Consider the following 21,093-nt stretch of genomic DNA (forward strand, 5'->3'; position numbering starts at 1 on the left):
ATGGCGCTGGAGAACACGGTCTTCCCCTCCCGCCCGGACTCCCTCTCACTCCCTGTGGAGGAGAAGGGGGAAGGGGAAGAAGTGGAAGTGGCCACTGAGGCCACCGCCTCCGCGGGTGTCTTCAACCTATCGGAGGAGCTGGGCCCCGTGGTCACAACAGAGACGGCGCCGTCCCCTCCGACCTCGGCCAAGGTCAACAGGTCGTTCCAGGCCAAGCTGGCCGAGCGGGAGGCGAAAGCCAATCAGCACAGGAAAAAGACCCAGGGGACAGAGAAGGAGAGGGGACGATTCGGGTGGGGTGAGTGACTCTGGATGAGCCTCCATTTCAGGGCAAAGACAGTGAACTTATTTAATGATAGAACAAATGTTTGTAAAATCTTTTGACAAATTTCTAGTCACTTAATTAAAGTCTGCACAGAGCTGAATGAAGGTTGCAAGTACGTCCATATTGTTATCTATTAAACGTCTCCAGAGATTGGGAGCTTTTGAAGGACTCTGGAGTCTGGATCAACATTTTCTTGCTCCCCACTCCACACACACACATACTGTGTATCAACTGAACTTGTGCACCTCTTTCCAATCCCCATCTCGCTCGCAACAGTTGTGAATCTCCTCTGATTTGGGCCGTGCTGCAGTACTTCACCCCTCAGTGATTTCGATAAAGTTGCACATCGTTTTTCATTAGGCCTCCGGTAGCCCTGCTCTTTGTTTGCTCCAGTTTCTCTCCTCTTTGCTGAACATCTTTCTGAAAGGAGAGAACGTCAACCCTAAAGCCTACAAACAATGTTAATTAAATCAGGGAAATGTAAGATTTCTGCAGCCTTTTGTTGGTTGGATATCTATTGTTTTTGTGTGTGTATACCACAAACAACACGACAGTTTTTACAATTCAGCTAACGTGGAATGTGGCAACAGAAAATCTTTCAAAAATCTACAACATCATTGGCAGACATCAACCTTGGGTGTCACTGTCTCAGGAGAGCCGTAAAAGGACAAGGACTTTGTTTTTTGAGATCATTCAATTTGAACCAAAATATGAACATAGCAAGAAATTCATCATAGAAAAGGCAGAAACACCTGACATTTAGGGCTAAACTATTCCTTTAGATGCACACTTAAGGATATCCATTGGTGTCGTCACTGTAAGAGACAAATGACTAGAATAGTTTTGTATTTTGCCTGTGTCATAATCTCAGTTCTGGCCGGGTGCACCTACACCAGAAAGATGAGAATTCATCATCAATTGCCTTCCAGGTTGTACTGTAATTAAAGTCCACTGCTGAAGCTTTTCTTTTCCAAGTGTTTGATGATGATGTCCCGTTGTACTTCATCTGCTCTCTTCTCCTCGCCTGTCTGTTTTCATTTCTGTTGTCCCTTCTTCACCAGCCTATCTTTCCTCTGAGAAACACTGCGTCTCTCTAAGTAGTTTTGTCCCCTGGCACCTTCCCATGTTTCTCCTCCAGTGTCTCTGTGTTCCTTCATTCAACGCACAACCTCTTACTGCAGTCAGAGTTCAGGCTTCAAAGAGCAAAACAGTTCAGAAATTTACAAAGGCAGCGTTAAATGCGCTTTTGACGTTTTCTAAGGGGTTTTGAAAGGGTTCCTTGGAAACTAGTCTTACTATTATATTTCTATATGAATAACTTGAACTTTTGTAACCAAATTTTGTTGCTTCTCCTCTTATCACTCCTATATTTCACATACAACCCCGTCGCCCCGTCTTCTCACCAGCCCGGACTCGGCGTAAGAGGCAGCGCTACGTGGAGAAAAATGGTCGATGCAATGTGCAGCACGGTAACATGCGCGAGACTTACCGCTACCTGACTGACATCTTCACCACACTGGTGGACCTCAACTGGCGCTGTTCACTCTTCGTCTTCGTCATGGCGTATGCCGTGACATGGCTCTTCTTCGGGGCCATCTGGTACCTCATAGCCTACTGCAGGTATGATTAATGCCCAAAGGATAGAGGTATATTTATTTGGCTCCCTTTGGTCCTGAGCCATGGCCGAGTCAGCAGATTTTCACTGTTTATTTTGTGCTACGTTCAGCTGTGGCTTAAACATATTTAATAGAAACATATGAGAGGGGTATTGATCTTTCCATCTGACTAATCATATTTCTCAAAATGTCAAACTCTTCCTTTAATGAAATTACCACAAGGCAGCACTACCTTTTTTAACAGCTCAGAAGTGGAAAATTATGCTGCGAGCGGGTGACCAGCATTGCAGGACATTTCTGCAATGGAGGCTAAAAAAGCGCCGGTTTCCAGCCAGAAAAGCAGCTGACCGAGCAGTATTAATATTACAGTGTATTTTATCGTGATGCGTTACCTCTTCGCCAGATGTGTCTGCCGGATCTCCACTCTAATTAGCTAACGTATTCGGCTCATAAAATCGTGACCTTTTTACATCAATTACAGGCCACCCTAAGCGGTGCCAGAGAGCTGTCGTTGTTGCTGCAATTCCTTGGTCACCAACACAAGTCAATAAAAGCCATAAATTATATAAAATACATACCACCACTTCCATTAATTAGCCCTCCCTCTCTGGCTGAAGCTGTGTTAATCAGGGACATTAGCCAGCGTAGTGTGTGTTTGGAAGGAAATCATGCAGACCCTTTGAAGATACTTTTCTGCATCAAGAAAAGGTGACAGCTTGAATGTTAGTTTATTCATTATGTTAAAATATGATTTCATTCTAAATCACTGATTAATCAATTCTTTATTTTCTAATTATTTTTCTAATAATAATAATTTTCTAATAATTATTACTTTTAGATTATATTCTAATTCTTTATTTTCTCAATAAAGAATTAGCTGAAAGTAGATGGTAAATATAAAGGGTGTTATCTCATCATACATACTGTATATTTCTGCACCTCCATTCTAAAAATATAAATCTTCTCCCTCTGTCTGTTTTTCCCTCTTGACACCCACTTTGTCACCCTCCCTCCTTCCCTTTCTCTCACATTCCCCTCCTTTTCCTCCCAAGGGGTGATCTAGACCATCTGGAGGATGAGACGTGGACGCCGTGCGTCAACAATGTCAACGGCTTCATTTCGGCCTTCCTCTTCTCCATCGAGACAGAGACCACCATTGGCTACGGCCACCGCGTCATCACCGACCAGTGTCCAGTGGGCACTATGCTGCTGCTGCTGCAAGCCATACTGGGATCAATGGTCAACGCCTTCATGGTGAGCACGGGGGCAGGTAGAAACCTGAGAGCTGGAGAAATCACATTTAGAAATCATTGCTGGTCAGTAACAGGGAAAATGACAGCCAAGACTATTTTTTTAGATACAGTATTGTGACTAATTTTACTGAAAAAGAAGATTATTATGTTTTATTGTAAAAATAAAATATGCTAGTTTCCTTCCTGCATCTTACATAGTATTTTGATTTTAAGACAACGAAACTTGACTAAAAGAGTAGAGAATTTAACTCATACAGAGGAAATTCTAAATCCAATGCTTCAACAGTCTCTTATGACACCTAAAATTACAGCATATAATTAAATTTGGGGATTTGTGCAGACTTATACTTAAAATATTAGTATAAAATTCATGTAATGGTGTATTCAGCGTCATTTCTTGTATATATCAATCGTAATATCAGTAATATAAAAGCTGGATGTCTTCGCCATACTGACACTGAATGATTGCTGACCTTGGTGAGAACGTATTAATACAGTACTTGCTGTATGTCTGGATCTAACATATCTGGAAAAAGGTCATCGCAATGGTCAAATCTGCTATAGCACGTTCAGGAGGTCAGGAGGTCTTAAAGAAGAATAAAAAAGAATACAAAAATGGATTTCAGATTCTCGGTCAAACATTCAAATGAGCCAATTTCATGTGGCAAAACCCCACCTCTCTGAAAATGTGCCTAAATAAGGTAAAACACATAAAGAAGTACAGCACATGTAGATATACTGTTTGACCGGAGTCTGTTTGAGTAGAAGGAGGCTTCCCATCAGTTCAGCTGAATCAAATCAAAAATTGTATAGTTATATCTCTCTCTCTCTCTCTATTCATACACACACACACACACACACACACACACACACAATGCAGATAAACTGACGCTAATTTGGTGCAGATGGTATTCTTCCTGAAAACGAGTGTTTACTTTGAAAGTGTTGACGAAGCTGGATTTGTCGGAGCAAGTGAGCGCTCTTTTGATGAGGATGAATCAACACATTGTAGTCCGGGCAGAGTCCTGTTTATGCATGTTTCTGAGTAGGAAGCTTGCCATATTAGCAAGTGATGGAAATATGGGCTGTTTTTCTATGCATATTAGAAAATGATCAAGTGTGAGGTTAATCCAAGTGTCACTGCTGTTTTAAACATTGGAAACTGGAAATTGCAAGTTCTACTGAAAAAAAACCAAACAAGCTGAGCCTGTATTCAGCACTCAACATGAATGTGTGTCTACATCAGGACTATTCGGCTGTTTAGCTGACGTGTTAATTCTGAATACTGAATAACAAGAGATGTCTTTCATTTTTTTCAATTGTCCTCTGCTTTTCCGGTTAGCGTAAATATCTCTCTGAGTTTTGAGCAGAGACTCAGCTTCACATCGCCCCCCCTGCCTTGCCTCCCTCCTGTTCAGGTCGGCTGTATGTTTGTGAAGATCTCACAGCCCAACAAGCGGGCTGAGACGCTGGTGTTCTCCAAACACGCCGTCATCTCTCTGAGGGACGACAAGCTCTGTCTGATGTTCAGAGTTGGCGACCTGCGCAGCTCCCACATCGTGGGGGCCAACATGAGGGCCAAGCTCATCAAGTCCAAACAGACTCAGGAAGGTGAGAACGCCAGAACATACAATTAATAATGATATTGATTCCTCTTTTATTCAATACCAGTAATGGTGTGACTACTGTGATTGAAAAGATTCATAGTGTATCCTACAGTTATGCTGTTATGAACCAATCAGGAGGATCTCCCTTTTAAATCCATTTAATTGTTGCTGCAATCTGTCCAAAAGCATTTGACAAAGCAAAGCCGTCCTCCCTTCCCTTTCCTCACCTCCCACTTTATTGTCTCCTTCAGGTGAGTTCATCCCTCTGGACCAGACAGACATCAGCGTGGGCTTTGAGACGGGCGACGATCGCCTCTTCCTCGTCTCGCCGCTGGTGATCTCCCATGAGATCGATATGCATTCACCCTTCTGGGACATGTCCCAGGCCCAGCTGGAGAAGGAGGACTTTGAGATCGTTGTCATCCTGGAAGGAATGGTGGAGGCCACCGGTGAGGAATGGGTTAGACATGGTCGTAAAGTATTGAGAACGCGTTCACCAAAATCGTTACCCTGTCCCTGGTAAATCATTTTCCTCAGTGCTCCATGCTAACACTTGACTAGTATTATTTAAAAAGTGAGATTAAGAAGAACTTGCTAAAGGTGACGTGTAAGTAATCTTAAAATACAGTATATACATAATTAAATCTGGTAGTTTTGTGATAAAGGATAGATATAATAATCATAAGATGCAACATAAATATGACGGAGCAGGAATATATTTCCATGTTTGCATATGGAATGAAAAATGTGGGGGATGGAAAAACCATGTGATGCTAAAAACCATTGTGCAGTAACTCAGTCGAAAATTAATGCAGTTCTATTGAGCCAATTATCATTACATTCTTTACATCTGTTATATGATTTTAACTGTTCTTTAATTTAAAATCATATACTAAATATATATATAAGTAACGCTGTATTGTGTGTAATTTAATTTGACTGTAAAGTTCCAATGGCCCCTACATTGTAACTGCATGTTTGGCTGCAACATCTAGGAATGAGCATTAGGAATTAATCTTGCAGATGCATATAACTATCTGATACTACATTAATACCATGGCTGTTTTTCAGAAAGCACACCCTTTCAAACTGTCCATTAGAAAATGAAATTCCTCTTTCAGGATGTCTGAGTTTAGAGCATTTTAGTTAGCATTTTTTTGTTTGGGAGCTTTTCTTCTCTTCTCAGTCCCTTACTTTGCTTTAAAGCCTTATTATGTTATTACTCTTGGTGAAATATATATATATATATATATATATATCAGTGAATGTGTTATAACGCAGAACAAATCTGGAGCAGTAATCACTGGAGCAAGTGATCGTAAGAGCGCATGTGCATGTCACACTCCATGTTCTCATCACTCAACTGTTGACTAAAGGTAGCGGTCTTTTAAATCTTTGTATTTGGAGACGATTGAAAGGTGTTGCAGTATACGCAGCAAGGTGTCTCCGCTGGCAGAGACACCGTCCACAACTGCATCCATCCCCACATCAGCCGGTGAATGTCAGTGAACACTCATCCGCCCTTGAGCAAGGCACTGTGCTAACTCGCTGTTAGTCGCTCTAGATAAACCTTCAGCTAACTGTCTAAAATGTGAATGTGTTGTGTTATCCTTGCTTATAACTTTGCCATGGCTTACGATTCAAACAGATTTCAGTTTCCATCTTCGAAGCCCAAGAGGTTTTTTTTTTGGTTCTTTTTTAACCCAATTTATCAAAACTTCAGGTGGTCTGGATTTACACCACATTGAGTGGCAAAGTCCTTCACGCAGGATAGGAAACTGCCTATCTCGTCTCATAGATCTCCTCAGAGATTACATATTTAGTTTACGCCTATGTTGTATTCGTGGTTGAATTCCATGTTCTCTGCTGAATTGACTCGTCTGAAAACCACAAAACCCAAAAAAGTCTAAACAGAGTCTGATGGGAACAAGTAGGCAGGTAGATGTACTCTGTAAGGATTAGGATAGACCCTGTTTATCTATTTTTCTTCATCCCCCTTCTTCTATTTCCTCATGTCAAATTCATTCTGAGAGGATAATATACTCGACTGTTCCTCACTGTCTGGCAAAAATTCAGTGTATCGGAGCTATTCACGATGTGTTTCCATGAGGTAAAGGTGGCCTCTCTGCCTACTCCAAATATTGATTCACTTAGTCAGAGTGCTTTGGAGAGTTAAAAAAGAAACAGCTGACAGTCATAACTCTGCTGCAGAGAATATTCCTATAAAGACAGCTTGCAATTAAATTGTTTCAGATAAATGGGTAGATTAATTATGTCTGCATCAGAGGTTTAGGTGCGGTGCTTTGACTCTCTGCTTAGTTTTTTTGCTACTGCTAAGCACAGTCAGTCCTACCTATTTCCTCTTGTATGTACACAGAGGGGCTGAATAAATGTTGTTAGGCATAATGTGTATAATATGAATTTATGTACTGTGTGTGTGTGTGTGTGTGTGTGCAGGGATGACGTGCCAGGCGAGGAGCTCCTATCTAGCGGAGGAGGTGTTGTGGGGTCACAGGTTCAGCCCGATGATGTCTCTGGCAGAGGGTTTCTTTGATGTTGACTACGGAGCCTTTCATCACACGTTTGAGGTAACATGTCCCGAAGCTGGAGGGAGAAAGGCTTACTAAAGGCTTATTATAGGGTTGTTTGATTTTGCAACCTTGGTGAGCTGTACGATATGAAATAGGTAACTCACTCCATGTCAGGGCCAAATATTTAAGATATAATAATAATAATTCAATATTTTCTGACTGATTATTTGTGTCTTCTGAAGTCTGTCTACCTCTAACTCTCGATTACTGTTAACATAACTATGTATTTTGTTGGCAGTGTGCAGGGTCAGTTTGCTGAAATTTCCTCCTTTCTAGACAGACAAAGACTACATGAAACTGTGTGCAGATAATAGCACTTCAAAAAACGTGGAAAAAAATTTTGAACATCAACACAAATATCAGATTTTGGCCTCAGTCCCTCAAAATCAAAGACCACTGGCTTCTTTCTGCCATTTTGCACTGTTGTTAATGACTTCATCGGAAGAGGCCAACACACCAGTTCTTTTCCACCGACAGCAGACAAGAATGGACTCTAACTACATGTATTTGGGAAAGAAACACTGTAACAACTCTGGCTTTGTTATCCCTATTCCCGTCTCCACCTACGTGTGTAGCCAGCAACTGAAGTCTCACATTCTCTTGGGGTTGCTGAAAGGCATACTGGGAAATGTAGGAGCTCTGACTAAAGTATTTATATCATGTTTATTTTTTATTGGGACAAGTACTGTACACAACATGGACCTCTGCCACATACCAAAGCTCAACTCAACTCAACAACTCAACTGGAAAACACAAACAAAACAAAAACAGAGCACAGAAAAGAATACATTAAAAAAAAGTAACAAAACACATATCTTGGGATGTCTGATCCCCCTTGAAAACTGTTTCAACTGTAGTTAAAAATGATCCCATTCATGTTCCATGACTTCTATATGTGAGTTCCACATATTGAGCCCTTGAGCAGAGACAAAAGGGTCACCTCATAATTTGACACAAAAGCACCCGGACTACCAGAAACAGATGGGTTTACTGACAAAGTAAATTACACCATTTAACTGTGGTGGCTCTGTTAGGCTTTGCGCTGACAGTGGTGCTCTGAGCTAATATGGTCACAGTGACAATGTTAACATGTGCATGTTTAGCAGGTAGAATGTTTACCATGTTCACTGTCTTAGTTTAGCGTGTTAGCATGCTAACATTTGGTAATTAGAACTAAACACAAATTACAGCTGAGTACGATGGGAATGCCATTAGTTTTGCAGGTATTAGGTAATAAACTGAGGTGTTGGACAAATTAAAATGTTGACCGGATGATGGCGCTAAATGAGAATTGATGTAATCCCCAAAGTAAATATAACTCCTCGTGAGCATGACATGAATGTCTATACCAAATTTCACAACAGTTCATTAAAGAGTTCATTAAAGATATTTCACAAAAGTCCAAAAATGTCAACTTCATATTGGTGGTAGAGGAAAAGTCATTAGGATTCATCCTCTGAGGACCATGAATGTCTGTACCAAATTTTATGACAATCCAGTAACCAAAGTGGTGGAGTGACCAACCAACAGACATCTCTCATTGACAGCGCTAATATATTCATCAAGTAGACATCTAAACTGAGGGTCGGTGATGTTACCAGGTCTCATGTCTCCCCTCCCCTAAGGTGGACACGCCCTCCTGCTCAGCGCGAGAGCTCTCGCTGGCCGCAGCCAGACTCGACGCTCACCTCTACTGGTCCATCTCCAGCAGGCTGGACGAAGAGCCCACCCTGGCCAACCCGGCATCCAAGCAGGCGGACAGCGGCTCGGCCAACAGCAAAGGAGGGGAGCCAACCTTCATTGTCGGGGAGATGACTGACATTCAGGAGCAATCGGGACTGGGCGAGTTGAATGGCAGTGTCGCCACCAACCAATCCGAATCAGAAGCCTAGAACAGAGAATGTTTACAAAGACCTTCGGTATATCACCACCACGCCACAGTTAGTGTTTGTAGATCTTTTCTTTCAAGCCAAAATAAGTAGTTTCATTAGACTGAGTTCTACAGCATACGCCATATGTTATGTCACCATATGAAGTTTATTTCTTGATACTTTTGTCTTTTCTTTCCATGTTGATCTTTGTTACCAGTGTACCGTAATGTGCTATCTCTTTTCAATCTGTTGTGTTACCAATCACCCTTGCCTATATCTACATTTAAATGACAATACTATGCTTCAGGTGGGGTCAACAGTAGTATATCCTGTGGACCAAGGCAGAAACAGACAGTGGTCATTTATCTTGTTGGGCAGAAATGTGGGGACAAGGTGGTTTTATGTGCAGAGTTAAATGTACAGATTGTTCACGTTTAAAATAGGTACAGTGCATTGAGGCTTTATTTTCACCTGCGCATTAATATCACTAGATGATATTGAGGTATAAACTGAAATTGTAGAAACCTCAACTTTCTTTAGATGCAAAGATTGTTCTTCAATTTATGGTACATCAATCAGGTGTTGACAGCAGAAAGTAACAGCAGTCCAAATGTGTCTACTTTGCTAGATTCTTAATTTAGCTACGAACCATCATTTGGTGCTAGGAAAATGTTCAAATCGCGTATTTGGCTGACAAAATAGTGACAGTGACCTGTGAATTGTGGCCTGTGGACAACAAAGCTAGTTCCCTGCCCTGAGAATAAGCAATTTCTTATTTTCAGGAGGCACAGAATATTATGTGGGTTAAGAACGGTCATATGAATTTGCTGTGATTCCTAACTGCACTCAACACATTATGGTGAATAGAGTATCTATCTAAAACCTTTAACATTAAGACGAGCTTTGTTTCATGTACGTTGTGTGTAGCACAAGGATTATCTGTCTTTTGTCCCCTGCCAAGTAGAAATTAAAAGCACAACAGTGTCCTGCTCAGTTAAACCCAAACTCCTGCTTCTGCTGCTGTGTATATATGTGGCCATTTTTACTTGATGTTTTTAATATTTAATAAAACACATCGATTAGACTTAATAAAGTACAGCATATTCCAGAGCAACTGTCTCGGATTGTGTGGTGTTCTGAGGAGGGGCTACATGCATAAAACCATACTATATGTACATTCTGTATGTTTGGTGAGAAACTTCAAACCTCAAGCTTCAAAGCTCTAAAAAAACAAATAAGAAGTATTTATTTCTAGGCTTAAAAATAAACTTAATCCTTAATGTAAAAAGTAACTACAGTAACAGCACATTTGAGTAGTCTTACTCTTGGAATACTATGCAGTTTTATGTATAAAATCAATGGTACAATGTATCAGTACATTTACTCAAGTATCGTACTAAAGTACAGTTTTGAGGCACCTATAATTTATTTAAGTATTTCTATTTTATGCCACTTCACACTTCACTAAATTTCAGAGATAAATGTTGTACATTTTTTGTAATAGTTACTTGCATATTAATAGTTACAAAAAGTCGTCAAAATTAGCTTCGCCTCCACCCGCTACATTAAAATGCTGCTGAGACAGAAATGCAGCCATAATAACAAATAACTAATATGATCTATAATACACCCAGAGGAACCATTTTCTGCATAACAAAGAACTGTTACTTTTGAGACTTTAAGTACATTTCCTGCAGATACTTCTTTACTTTTACTTGTAATTGAATATCTTTACATCATTGTTTTGCTGCTTTTTGAATTCTTCTTCCGCCACTATATAAAAACACTGTATATATATATATATATATATATATATATATTCTGTAAAATACAGAAACTCTTATCAACTACTGAAACTTTGCTGTGTTTCTGTTGCCGTCTAGAATCCGACAAACAGTTGGATTATGAAGGAATTCATCAAATCTAATGTGTTTTGTTCAAAGCCATTACTCTCATACGCCTCTGACACCTATGTGAGGATATCATCAACATGAATTATGACAGGCTCGTAGATGAGCAGACACTGAGACGGAACCCTCTGATTCTCATTTGACTACTTTGTAGTACAGGGGTTCCACTTTCTTCCTTTACCAGGGTCCCTCGAAGAAGACTTGAATTGGACCATGGAACCCAATTAATTAAATGCAAAATTTTGTCCTATGAACCTGACAGGATTTTTATGTTATGTAGTACGGTACAGAAATGTCATAATTGGGGTGAAGTGGCGGAAGAAGTATTCAGATCATGTGGTAAAGTAGTGATAACACAATGGAAAAATACTGTATTAAAAATAAAAACTTTAATGACTTTTAATGAAGCAAAACTATAAAGGCACTGGCAACAGACTAAGCTTAAAATATAAAAGTACAAATTTTCTTAAGTGGCCCTGCCAGTTATATGTAATTACGTGACTGGATAATAATTATTGATGCATTCACATATAAACAGGGCTTTAATGTTGTAGTTTGTGAAGAAGATACTTTTAAACTATTTTATACTGTATACAGATTTTATATACAGCCGGTAGTTTATAATGGTGTAACATATATTTTCAAGGTGATCATATAATTTACATGTAAAATCTGAAACTGAAAAATAACTATTTTACATAGTGGAGTAAAAAGTAAACATTATATATATATATGCAAGGACTCAAGTACAGTACTGAGGTGCTTAATGTACCATAGTAAGTAATATAATGTACTTATGTAAATGTACTTAGTTAATTTTCACCATTGGCAAGGTGTTAACTTTGTCTATCTAGAAAGAAACACATTTCTATGATTGATCTCTAGATGTATCAGAGGAGTCACTCTTTTAAGTGTGATAATTTGCTATGCCACGAGCTTAATTAGCCTCACTGCATTTAAAAAACACACGTTTTTGCTCTCAGTTTGTACAATCAGTCACTGATGACCTATCAGGTTACTATTTGACTAATGGCCCACATAAGACTTTTTATCTGTGTGTCATGTAATGCCTCACAATGCGATGTATCTCATTAGAAATTCAGGGCTGGATCTTTGTCGCCAGGAGAAGTCAGCATATTGGGTTACTAGGCAGAATCTTGGCTTAAAAAAAAAAAGAAATGTCTTTCTCTATTTTGGTTGCTAGATGGCGATGAAGAACCCACGCTTCCCCCTCCAGCCAGTCTCACAGCCCTATCGGTGTGTAATGAGATGGGGTCCCCGGCTCAGCTGTCTCCTAGGCAACCGGGGCTGGGGACAAGGAGAGGGGAGAGTGTGTGTTTATGTGTGTGCGTGTGTGTGTTAACGTTTGTTTGAACTGGACATTCACGACTGATGGGGGAGTTTATGAGGATTGTCAGAGACTTAATTTGACGTTTGAATTCGATATTTGTGTAAGAATAGATGATGGTGATGATGCACGGCAGTGACCTTCAGGTGGAAAAGAACGAATGACTTTGACATTGAAAAATATATCACAAAGGACACTGATGTGTTTTCATTTTGTTTTTACCTGTCATAATAAAACTAACTCAAGTATCACATAGGGACACAAGTTTTAGCATTTAAATAACTCTACGTGATTGGAGAGTTATTTAGATGTAGTATTTAGTATTTAGTATTTCTAGTTCTAGAGTTAACTAGAAATACACTTTAGATCTAGAGAGAATCTCAGTCTAATACTGGAAACATACAGCTTCAGCAGACATGACATTGCTTTTAGCTCGCACCTCATGTTGAATGAGATGTCACAACCGGTATCAGACATGCTTTGTTTGGATTGAAAGGCTAAGTCCAAGTTTAATTGTTTCGAGTTATTTTCAGTTTGCCAGAGAGTTGAACCCCATGTGCCATTTCCAAGTTCTAATTATGATTTTAATGAGGGGCTGTTTTGCATGATCCCCGCTGAGCCAAAAATCAATGTTTCTCTTGATGGAAGGAAGTCATGACAGTTTGGTTTTAGTCTAGGCAGATGGAAAAAGAAAACATTTTTGGAGTGCACCAAACTCCCTAAACAAAATCCAATAACAGTAAACAATAGAAACTGTTTTTGAATCTGATCTCAAGGTATACATAAATGCTCTATATACAGCAAAATGCACATTCAAATTCAACAGCGCCGACAGTTTTGAAATTATATGATCAATAGTGGGTCGTCACTGTGTAGTGATGTTACAGTCAATGTAAATATGTATAGCCCAAGCCTGAAACAAACTGAGAATCATTACAATAATGTGCTTTATGACTGTTGGTGTAAAACACTGTTAGTTACAGCTGCTCTCATCAACATTTTTATGTTAAAGGTACTATATGTAAGAGTGAAAAGCAACTTACACGTATTAATCGCTTTTTCATTGCCAATGTGAGAACAGATTTTAACGTAACTTAACAAAATGGGACCTTCCCCGACTTTCTTGGTTGCCTTTAACAGCCTGTGGACTGATTTCTATGTGAAGGACTCAGGACAAATTTTGTGTGAAAACCCAAAGGATGTGACCTTTATGCTGGCTCCTGAGTGCCTAACCTCAATGCCTCTCCTCCGCTCCCCTACAGCGCCAACCGTGTGCAACACTAGCTAACGTTAGCTTAGAAATGGAGTCCGCTAACATCAACAAACAGCCAGCTCCCAGCACAAAACAAAAAGTCTGTTCTTTAGAACCTTTTACTTTCTAGATTTTATGTTCATTATCTCCAGTCTAACGTTACTGATCACACTCCTATCATCTGTTTATAACTGACGTTAGTTAAGGATTATTGTTGTCTCAACCCTCTGCCAGACCCATTCAGTAATGGGTGCTGAAACATTAGCGAATGAATTTATCGAAGTGAGAGTTGTGATAGAAACTATCGCGTAAATAATGAAGTGTGGCAACACATCTTACTCGTAATATTCCTTCTAGTTCCACGTTATCATTCAGCAAATTCAGCTTTGCTGACATTGCTGAGCCTCTCAGTGAAAGCTAGTCAAACAGCGATTGATATGATTGGCTAGCTAGCACAATGAATCATATAAATGCAGTCAATGTATCAGGCAACAAAAAAAAATTAGTTCAATGTCACTAGCATATATTGTGCTAGCTAAGAAGCTTATAACGATATAACACTTTATAAATCCTATTTTTAAAAACATAAGGTTAGTCAAACCATAGTCTTGCATAGCAGGACCTATATCCACGCTTAATTTTAGCGCTGTGCCAGCGCTGGTGAGTCAAATATACTCTACAGTCTAAAATATAGTTTATAGTCAAACTATAATAAAGGTGTAACTTTAGTTACCTCATCTATCTACACGATGCTGGTCAATCACGTTCAGTCTCATTTATGTCATGTCCCTGTTTTCACCAATGCCCAGGATGCTCGCTCGCACCAGCAACGGGATGGTGACTGCAGTTCACTTAGCGGCCACTGGTTTCGTTAATAGCAAGGGTTTTCTGAATGTTACATATAGTACCTTTAACAAAGGATCAAATGACTACAACATGTGAAAGGGATCACTCATAGTGATGAACCCACAGAGAATCATCGCACGACTATGGTTTCTCTCAGCTCTAGGGAGGGTTTAGTGTCTTTCAGCTGTTTACTGCAACTTGACGGTTTGGTTCAGTCTCACCACCCTCGTCAGTGTTATTTCCACCGGCAGAAGGCAGCTGTTAAATCGACTTTACACTACTTGTCCAGCACGAAACAACTGACACACAAGTTCAAAGCACTGGACTGATTATTTTTCCTGCTGCCTTTAATTGCCCATATTCATGCCCATTTCCTTAATGTATGAACCACACGGCTCCACTACAACGCTTTAAAGCCATCAACCTTTATCAAGCTTCAAACAAACTTAGTCAGATCATTCTTCCATGCTGTACCGCTGATGTGAAAAACATGCACCAACACCTCGTGTACGTGTAATGAGTTCAATATAAAGTGAGATATTCATCTCCGGGTAACAGCTGCTCTGAGAATGAGCAGAACATTCAATTAATGTACAGAATTGTGTAAAGTAATACACAAAAGTCAGTGGTAGACAAAACCTCAAACCATATTTTTCCAAGCGGTGTAAACAGAAGTAGCAGTATTTAATCAAAGTTCACCATTTGATACTACAAGAGGCCTCCCCACTTCCACAGTTGTCTTGTCGCTTTTTCTGTAACATATCTCTGAGCCCTTTAGTTGATTACTTTAAAAGCAATAAATTTGAAGCAAAGGCCTCCATCCAGTAAAAGTCAGCCTGCCATGTGAAATAGAGCAGAGCTGATAAGGGTGTTAGACCACCCACTGTAACGTGCAGCAGGCTATGAGAAGGGCTACAGAAATGGCAAAGTAATTTTCCGTCTGCCAAATGACATAATTCTATATCACACCGCCACATCGGGCAGATATAAACCACACTCTAGTTCTAAGTAAGTCTCAAGACCACATCCAGGCAGGCCTGCAGTAATCGAGTTCAAGTCCTGATCAGAGCTAAGCAAGTTAGAGTCCCACTAAAGAGCAAGACCGAGACATGCATTAAAAACAGACAGCTCTTGGCAGAACAATCTCACCTGAAAGTCCATTTGGTTCTGGAGCTTTTGATCTTTGATTCCTCGTACTGCTCAGAAAAAGATCATATCGTGTGAACTCCAGAAGAACTTCTAAACAGACCCTGAGGTGAGGTTATTTTGTTAACTGCTGATTTCAAGTTCAAGAAGGAAAACTGAAACTCAACATACAGCTCCTTTTAAAGGCAAAAATGACGAGCATTTTCTTAACTGTCAACAGAGTTATTGACAGCAAACTATCTAACTAGCTAGTGCAAAGAGGTTTGCATAGAAACCTAGTCAATGCATTTATGCATTGAAGGTAAGGCCATTACGCCATTAAGACTGTCCAGGTGATGTGGATTGGTTATAGTGCTGGGGAGAAAATATGCCAAACATATTATTAATTTCTTTTGGTTCTACAAATGCAGAAAAAAGACGCCATCCATTCTCTTGGTAATTACAAGTCCAAGTCAAATTCAGCCAAAGACCAAGACACATCAACTAAAAACCTAATGATAAAGTGATTAAGATGTTATGCTTTACTGATGTTATGCTTGATTATGATTATGTTTTGACACTGTATTTAACTCTGATTCAAGAACGTGAAAAGGTAAAATTAGATGACTTCTAAACAAGCTGCTAATTAATAATTTGGTGTCTCTGAGGGAAAATATTGTACAAATTTTGACCCCTTGCTGTGATCAGACCAGAGTCACGCCTTCACCTCCCTTTGGGCAATCGTTTTAAAATAAAGCAGCAGGCACTCAAGTACTATAAGGCTTATAAGCGTCCACCGAATGGCACAAGTTGCTGTATGTTACCATAGAGATGGGTATGACTGGCAGTGCCCTGACAGCATGACAGGAAGCAGGAGAAGAGCTGATACAGTGGTCTGTGTTCAGTCTGTATTCCTGGCTGGCAACATCTACAATGACCAGACATCCATCACAAGGCTGGTGAAATAACTTGACGTAAAATATATGTGAAGTGGTGCAGTTTTGATTATATAAAGCTCTTCACTTGCTACGTCAGACATGTAATTAATAGAGGTCTAAAAATACGCTGACTCTGATTTTTATTGATTGATTCTAAACATCATTCAATTTGCCTATGAAATCACGACCCATATTACGGGATAGAGCTGACTCGTGTAAGAATAAAACTCTCAAACATCTGTACCAGCTATGTTGTTTGAGCTCGCTCATACGTTAAAATCAGGTGTAAGGAGGTTGTAAATCCAAATAACAACCTCATGTTTCAGAATGAATTTGAGAGAAATGTGAACAGTCTTTTCTACATATGTTGTTCCTATTTATTGTATATTACTAAACAACTGCAACAAATGTATGTGCACATGCTCTGTTCAAGAAAACAGAGAAAAAAACAATTTTTCCCCCATATCTGAATAATATATTTTTTAAACAGAAAGTGAACATTTTATGGTATAAAATAAAATTCACTGGGAATCTAATGAAAGACTGGAACCCACAGCTCAAACAGGTTTGTAGAACTGCTAACTGTAAAGCTCTATTGTTTTGCACAGGGAAGGGTTGGCTTTGGCAGGGTTTGAATCTGGGATCTTTCAGTTAACACTTAAAATTATTCTTAGGGTCTAGGAGAACAACTTGTGAATTCACGACAAGTAATGTTGGTAATCCTGAAATCTAAGAATTTTATGCTCTACATTTTCTAATGGCTGTCAAATGAAGCAATCTCGCCCTGCTTACATGTTATGGGCATGGGCTCAAACACGACAAAAGTGAAGAATGATCATGCAGTAAAAAAAGCTTCCATGACTTATTTATTTACTTAATATCTTGTTTACATCATATTGTATTTAACATATTTAAGTGCTGCTGACTGAGTAAAACTGTCCACATCAGAATCTCTTGACTCTAAAAATCCCCTATTATCACAAACCGCAGAAAGTCTTGAGCAACTTAACTCTTGACTATTCTTGTAATAGTCTCAACTCAAGATCCACTTACTAGCTTTTTCTGAGCTTCCAGTCACATTTAACGTTCTTAATGAGCAAAGTTTCCCTAAAAAAGCCCGAAAAAGCTATTGAGTGAACCTTGAGTTGAGATTATTTTATCACACATACAGGAAATCCATTTGCAGAAATGACAAAAATTGCCTACTAATACGTATATTTACATTGCAGTAGGACAGACATCTCCACTTTCAGGGTGAGGAAAATATTATGTTCATAAAAAGCTGATATCCAAAACTTTTTGTCCATTGTCCTCTTCTGCAGGAGAAGAGGACGATGGAATCATGTTTAATCTACAGGAGAGACATCGTCGTCGGTTGAAAATATGTTGCTCACTTTGATGCATGACAATGATGTGCAATGCTTTCCAAGTACAGGCAGACTAGTTCTAAGTAAATCTCAAAACCACATCCAGGCAACCCTTCAGTAATCGAGCTCAAGTCCTGATCAGAGCTAAGCAAGTTAGAGTCCTACTCAAGAGCAAGACCGAGACATGCATTAAAAACAGACAGCTCTTGGCAGAACATTCTCACCTGAAAGTCCATTTGGTTCTGGAGCTTTCGATCTTTCATTCCTCGTACTGCTCAGAAAAAGATCATATTGTGTGAACTCCAGAAGAACTTCTAAACAGACCCTGAGGTGAGGTTATTTTGTTAACTGCTGATTTCAGGTTCAAGATGGAATATTGAAACTCAACGTACAGCTCCTTTTAAAGGCAAAAATGACGAGCATTTTCTTAACTGTCAACAGACATGTGTGTCCATACAAGAGCTCAGCAGACTATCTAACTAGCTAGTGGATAGGAATTGGCATAGAAATTGACTAGTTAATGCATTTATGTATTGAAGGTAAGGCCTGTCACACCATGCACAGGTGAAATCCCTTAACTTAACTTAGTTACAGTGCTGGGGAGAAAATATGCCAAACAAAAATAAAATGATCAAACATGTTCAACATCATCATTTTTGGTTCAACGAATGCAGAAAAAACGTTAAGGCAACATCCAAAGTCCCAGTCCAAGTCCCCCACAACTCAACTTTCACACTTTCAGGGTTCAGAAAAGGAAAATATCAATTTATAGTATTGATATTATTATCATCAGAGAGATTTTGAAAAAAAAAAAAAATGAAACATTGGACCTTTCCAAACAAAAAATCAAAAAATATACTTACTACTACTACTGTTGTGAAATGAAATTTTTTTAAACACAGAGAACCCAATTCCCACACATACAACAATCGGATGCTCACATGTGCTTTTTTTCAGCCGCATATTTATTTCTTAGTGACAAGTGGTTTGGGCATTAATGGAGGCAGATAAAAAACAGAAAGGTCATCATTTAACTGCTGTAAAATCTGGACTGGAAATTGAACGAACAGTGTTCTTTACTCAGGCAGAGCTTTTGAAAAAGCTGAAATCCAAAACTTTTTTGCCCATTGTCCTCTTCTCCATGAGAGAAGTACCTGGAATCATGTTTTTTCTACAGGAGAGACATCGTCGTTGGCTGAACATATGTTGCTGAGTTTCATGCAGGACGATGATGCGCTGTGCTTTCCAGGCACAATGATGTGCTTTCCAATACAATCAGCCTGGTCAGCAGGTTTGGCTGCATATTGGCACAGGAGGACCAAATGTGAGCCGACTATGGCACACGTCTGGTTTGCACATTCAGCGATGCGTTGCAGATGTGGACTTGAGAGTAGCGAGCAGCACTCAGGTTAGCTTTAGGCCAGCGCCAACCAGGTACGTAATTTATCACCCGTACATAAGACCTGTATTAGGTGAAGGCGTTTTGGCTACTACCAGCACTGCCGCCATCCTGAATAGATCTCATTGGCTTTATCAACCGGGACAAAATCAGCCAAATGAGTCAATCATCATTTCTCAATGTAAGAGTGTGACAGTGTCCCCAGTCATCACATGTTCTCTGGTTTTTGTGTTTTATGATACTCCACCTGAGAGACAGATAGATGACGTAACAATAAACTATTCATAAATCCATCATGGGGACCATATTTAGTATGGTCGCTCCCAGACTGGCCACCGGGACTGGTTGTACCGGGCAGCTCCCAGATGGGGATGCGTTTCAATTAAACCACCTCTCTGAGTAAGAGAGAACAGTGAAAGGCTCATTGCCGGGATCCACGAGATCAGCCTACAACACTGCCTCGTCAGCGGGTGGATCTCCGAGGTGTGCATGTTGCCTGTCGGTCCTCTGAACGAGGGATCCCTCGGAGTGCAGCATGTCACAGTTGGCACAGGAAGGCCTGAGCCCAGCACATTTAATTAGCCGAGCTGTCTTGGCATTGGATGGGAGGGGGGACACACACAGTGACGAGTCATCAACATCACCAAGGGCGCGGTACTGCTCGCTGCCATACTGCACATCTAAAACTTAACAGGCTGGGAAAGGATGGGTGTATATATGGAAATTTTTTCCACTGGGAGATGAGGGTTCTATTTTTTTTTTTTGTAAAATCTGCTGAGTAATGCAGCAAAAAAAAAAAGAGCACAAGCAGTGACCTCTCTTGCCGAAATACATGAGGTGTGTTCCAGTCAGGTTTTTGTCAAACCAAACATGTGACAGAGATTAAGACACAAAGAGATACCAAGACCTCACTGCTCCACATGTCTGTAGTTATCATTCAAGCCACTATGCCAGATTGAATGAAAAAAAAAAAAGAAAAAAGACTGTTGCTATGAAAAAAAAGCAAAGTTAGGAGAAACAGTTTGGAAGAAACCATTCAGACAACCCTCTCTGTGGCTGCCTGCATGTGAGGAGCCCACCCCACCTCAGCTGTAGTGAGGAGAGCCCAGTCCAGGCAGCCAGCAACCAGCGCGTCTCTGCCTACCAATAGGCATGCTCGGCTCAGGCTCTGTGCAGTGCTCTCAGTCTCAGCAGCTGAAGCTGGGCGCAGGGGAACTGCGACGGCCGCGCCAAGCATCTTCCCAGGTATGCGTCTCTATGTCGATACGCCCTTATTCGTTTTTGCGGTGCTGTGGCATCCTTGCTGCATGCTGTTTCCCGCTCAGCCGACTCTGGCTTGTTTCCAGGGAGGGGTTGCTGTGTGTGCGTGTGTGCGTGCGCGTGTGTGTTTTTTTTTTTTTTTGGGGGGGGGGGGTTGTTTTTGTATATATATATTTTTTTTGTTTGTTTGTTTTTTTGGTGGCTCACGCAGCCTCCACGGTAGCGCAGGGCAGCGGGTCTCGGCAACCCCTCGCGGTCAGCGGAGACGGATCCGCGACGCCTCCTCGTTAGCCGCGCGTCAACTTGCACACACCTCAAAATGTTCGCCCTTCGACCGATCGGCGCCGAGCCGCTGCCGCTGGAGGCGAGGCGGGGATGTGCGCTC

General features: G+C 40.4%; 1 protein-coding gene across 1 annotated transcript; it reads left to right on the forward strand.

Moving 5' to 3' along the window:
* Positions 1 to 9,284, forward strand: kcnj9 (potassium inwardly rectifying channel subfamily J member 9). The gene is made up of 7 exons (XM_040143677.1): positions 1 to 298; positions 1,732 to 1,945; positions 2,994 to 3,195; positions 4,613 to 4,805; positions 5,053 to 5,250; positions 7,259 to 7,389; positions 9,018 to 9,284. The coding sequence occupies exons 1-7, from the start codon at positions 1 to 3 to the stop codon at positions 9,282 to 9,284; spliced, it is 1,503 nt and encodes a 500-aa protein (XP_039999611.1).
* Positions 9,285 to 21,093: the final 11,809 nt, after the last annotated feature.

This window comes from Xiphias gladius, chromosome 14 (assembly GCF_016859285.1).
Source record: "Xiphias gladius isolate SHS-SW01 ecotype Sanya breed wild chromosome 14, ASM1685928v1, whole genome shotgun sequence".
In the NCBI taxonomy this organism is placed as follows: Eukaryota; Metazoa; Chordata; class Actinopteri; order Istiophoriformes; family Xiphiidae; genus Xiphias; species Xiphias gladius.

What these genes read in the sequence shown, in the direction of transcription:
- kcnj9 (XM_040143677.1), top strand. Translation starts at nt 1, where the DNA reads ATGGCGCTGGAGAACACGGTCTTCCCCTCCCGCCCGGACTCCCTCTCA. An exon ending in GAGGGGACGATTCGGGTGGG is followed by an intron (nt 299 to 1,731) that starts GTGAGTGACTCT and finishes TCTTCTCACCAG; the next exon opens with CCCGGACTCGGCGTAAGAGG. An exon ending in GTCCAAACAGACTCAGGAAG is followed by an intron (nt 4,806 to 5,052) that starts GTGAGAACGCCA and finishes TGTCTCCTTCAG; the next exon opens with GTGAGTTCATCCCTCTGGAC.